The 4,149-nt window shown below is 33.6% G+C and overlaps 1 protein-coding gene across 11 annotated transcripts in view; it reads right to left on the reverse strand.

Moving 5' to 3' along the window:
* The window catches only part of LOC107614045 (mediator of RNA polymerase II transcription subunit 15a), a 5,224-nt gene continuing 1,284 nt past the window's right edge, over positions 210 to 4,149 (reverse strand). For 2 of the 11 annotated variants that reach the window (XM_016316260.2, XM_021109401.1), the window contains exons 5-11: positions 3,978 to 4,044; positions 2,766 to 2,934; positions 2,533 to 2,647; positions 2,170 to 2,297; positions 1,329 to 1,440; positions 1,133 to 1,217; positions 214 to 1,036 (exon numbers count right to left, since the gene is read on the reverse strand). In XM_016316260.2, coding sequence (XP_016171746.1) covers positions 2,197 to 2,297; positions 2,533 to 2,647; positions 2,766 to 2,934; positions 3,978 to 4,044 — 452 coding nt within the window. In that variant the 3' untranslated portion in view covers positions 214 to 1,036; positions 1,133 to 1,217; positions 1,329 to 1,440; positions 2,170 to 2,196. Of the gene's footprint in view, positions 1,218 to 1,328; positions 1,441 to 2,169; positions 2,298 to 2,532; positions 2,695 to 2,765; positions 2,935 to 3,977; positions 4,045 to 4,149 lie in introns of those variants that run through there. The other 9 variants (XM_021109402.1, XM_016316264.2, XM_021109404.1 and 6 more) reach the window with 9 other exon arrangements.

The following is a 4,149-nucleotide window of genomic DNA, read 5'->3' on the forward strand; positions in this document are numbered from 1 at the left end:
TTGTATTTTAAAATTTTAATTGAAAGTGAGGATGCTTTGAAAATTACTTACAATTAGTGTATTAAACTATTAATAGGCAAAAGATTATTGTTAATTTATTCTTTTATTTATTAAATATATAATAATATTAAATACGAAATTAGTTAATATGGTATGTAGTTCATATGGTATGTAGTTCATATTTTAACTAAGAAATTTTGAGACAGGTCTTAAAATTAGCAAAAAAAACATGATTTAAAGAAAAAAAAAAAGAAATTTGTGTACAAATTTTGTATGTATGTAATTGTAAAAAAAAACGAGTATTGATACATGTACATCAAAGTTTGAAAATTCAAATAAGCACATGCTCCATTACGAACTGTCCATCGCATTGGAGTTGTTCGTGAATACGAGAAACTGCTGCATCCCAAACCCTATTCACGATCGAAAATCGGAAACACTTAGTAAAAGGAATCACTGTTTAGACAATAGTTTGCATAAGAATCAAGTCAAATAATATTCAATCAAGAAGATGAGTTTATTTTAATTGAAAGATAAGAGAGCAAGGATAGTATTATCATTGGCGTCTAAAGCTGAAATTGTAAACAGAGGTAATTATATTCACAAAATTCTAAATACAGAAAGGAAAAGTATATGTAGACAATGAAAATACTAAACAATGTGAACAATTAATATATCGGATGTTCAATTCACTAGGTGTGCAGATGGTTATCCTAATATTAAGATTTAGGTAGGTAATTTGGAGTGTAGTGTGTTTTTACTTTATTGGGCCAATTTTAGAATCCATTGTTCACATTGTTCACAAAAATCATGATCTACCTAGCAAAACCCTAACCCTTAATGACACTTGACAAAAACTTAGTATGACCAAAATACCAAACAGAAGGTGAGCAAAACAGTTATGCAATTCCATTTGAACCAGCCGCAACATAAAACTATTTGAACCGTTAAAACTTTTAAGTTACGGTTGCTTCAACAGCTAGCCCATGTGATAGTCATCAGTCCATACTGGCATTCTTCAGCTCCTGCTCCCGTGCTGCCTCGGATTTGTATCATGTAGTGTAGGAAAAACATGAAATGTTAACGACTTTCCATGCAATAAGAACTACTGTCTTTCAAAGAGATCAACTACCTGGATTGGCAGGTTCCTGGCTTCCCTGGTACATGGTCTCCATTATTGTAAACACCTTTAAATATATTTTTCTACGATAATCAGTCTGAAATAAGGTGAAACCACATCCAATCAATCTTCCATCATCCATATATGTGTTCGCATAGATAATGATAAAAGAAAACGACAATGAGGCCAGTTACTCGTAAGTATATACCTGGCTGGATGCGGCTGCAAAAATCTTCTCCTCAAACCTTCGGGCAATCTTCCAAAGTTCTTGTGATCCCTCTGGACCACTAACACGAAGATGTCTTCTTAACGTTTCCCTTCTGAAAGAAAACCAGAGTAGCTTCATAGTTAGATCAAAGTGAGTGATATTTTAAGATCCACAAAGGAGAGAACACGATTGCCAAAATATCAATGAAACATGCTCGTCGTCCACTATATAGACTAGGAGCAGCACTAGCTTGCTAAAGCTCATATAGAGATTATGAATGAATTGATGAAATTGTTACCTTCAACGGTAAGTATAGGTTACAAAATATAGAAAAATGGTATATCAAAACTCAAACGAGAATGAAGAGCTAATAATACCTTGTGATCTATCAAACTAGAAATTTATATAGTTTATTAGTGCTACAGCTTTCACTAGAAGACATCTATTCGGTCAAAGGGGAGAAAAATATAAAGTGAACAGAGGATTATAAATCCTCCTAAAAATTAAAGAAAGGAAAATGCATATACGGAACAGAAATAACTTGATGTAACAAACCTACTCAAACCATAAGTATTAATGCAGTAATGGACATCTCTTTTTAAAAGACCAAGTGCTTTAGAACAAATAGAAGCCAAAAGCATAATATTATCCTAAAGTAGCTGCTGATTTGATTTGTATCTTCTTCAGTTCCTCAATTAAAATGCACGCTTTGTGATCAAATTATTTCCATATGACAAACCTCAAGGAAATATCATTTATGGCTACTTTTTCTTTCAAAGTGCAAATGCAGGCAAAATGAAAGCTATTCGGATCACCGAATACAACATAAGATGAAATTTACATTCTGTTGACCATTCTTTGTCAGGAATCAGGGCGAAGCTGAGATCTCCATTCCCTTTCTCTTGCTTCTGTAAAGGGATGGCCAACATGAATAGGCTCCAGTTAATGGTATAAGTAAATTTACATTATCTGAGGTACAAATGATAAGACATTAAATCATTCCAAACTGTAAGGAGGAAATAAAAGGTAAATTAAAGCACTAGTATCATGAGAACAAAACAGTATCTAGATAATAAACAGTCATGCATTTGCCATGGACATGAAAATAAAGATTCACTATTTTCTAAATCAATCTATGCACAAATGAACAAAATTTGGCAGGTTCATGCAACAAGAGTTATTGTCCTCCAAAGAGATCAATTACCTGGATTGGCAGGTTCATTGTTAAGGCCAAGCTGATTTGATAGTTGTCCATGGCGTCCCTGGGATGTAGTCTTGATTCTAAGCAACTTTAAAGATATTTTTCTAACGTAATCACTCTGAAATAAGGCGATACCACAGCCAATCAATCTTCCATCATCAATATCTGTGTTTGCATAGGTAACGATAAACAAAAACAGGCAACTTATGAGGCCACTGATACTTGTAAGTATATACCTGGCTGGTTGCAGCTATAAAACTCTCCTCCTCAAACCTTCGGGCAAGCCTCCAAAGTTCTTGTGTTGCAGCTATAAAAATCTTCTCCTCAAACCTTCGGGCAATCCTCGAAAGTTCTTGTGATCCCTCCGGGCCACTAACAGAAAGATGTCTTTTTAACAATTCCATTCTGAAAGAAAACCAGAGTAGCTTCATAGTTAGATCAAAGTGACTTATACTTTAAGATCCACAAAGGAGAGAACATGATTGTCAAAAAATCAATGAAACATGCTCGTCATCCACTATAGACTAGGAGAAGCACTAGCTTGCTAAAGCTCATATAGAGATTATGAATGAATTGATAAGATTGTTACCCTCAACGGTCAGTATAGGTTACAAAATATAGAATACTGGTATGTCAAAACTCAAACGAGAATGAAGATTTAACAATACTTTGTGATCTATCAAACTAGAATTTTATATAGTTTATTAATGTTACAATTTTCACTAGAAGACATCTATTCAGGAAAAGGGAAGAAAAATACAAAGGGACCAGAGGATAATAAATCATCCTAAAAATTAAAGAAAAGAAAATGCATATAAGGAACATAATAAATTGATGTAACAAAGCCACCCAAACCATAACCAGGAAAAAAAGAATGCTAAAGGATCATCAAAACTTATTGTTTTTGGCCATCACTTAGCCATCAATGTTTAGAAGTATGGGATAAAGTATGTTGTTGGACTACTAGACTAAAGAAACTAGACTAAAGGAATTGAGTTGACAGCTAAGTGATGGCTAAAAACAATAAATTTTGATGGCCCCCTAACATTTCTCTTAAAGAAATAATGGACATCTCTTTCAAAAAGATCAAGTGCTTTAGACCAAATAGAAGCCAAATGCATAATCTTATCCTAAAGTAGCTGCTTATTTCATGCGATATCTACAGGATTGCAGAAGCAAACCTTCAGCGAAACAATCCAAAGTTAAGGAAATATTGTATATTTTAGCAAATATTTGTCTTCCTTATTGTTTATCAGCTGGTTGATTATAATCTATAGTGCTTTATAACTTCTTCACTTCCTCAACTAAAGTGCATGCTTTGTGATCAAGTAGTTCCACATGACAAACCTCATGGAAATATGATTTATGACTACTGTTTCTTTTGATGTGCAAATGCAAGCAAAACAAAAGCTATTGGATCACTGGATACAACATAAGATGAAATTTACATTTTGTTTACAATTCTTTGTCGGCAATCAGGGCGAAGCTGATATCTCCATTCTCTTTCTCTTGCTTCTGTGAGGGATGGCCAACATGAATAGATTCCAGTTAATGGTATAAGTAAATTGACAATATCTGAGGTACAAATTATACATGTAAATCATTCCAAACTGTAAGGGA

This window comes from Arachis ipaensis, chromosome B08 (assembly GCF_000816755.2).
Source record: "Arachis ipaensis cultivar K30076 chromosome B08, Araip1.1, whole genome shotgun sequence".
Classification (NCBI taxonomy): Eukaryota; Viridiplantae; Streptophyta; class Magnoliopsida; order Fabales; family Fabaceae; genus Arachis; species Arachis ipaensis.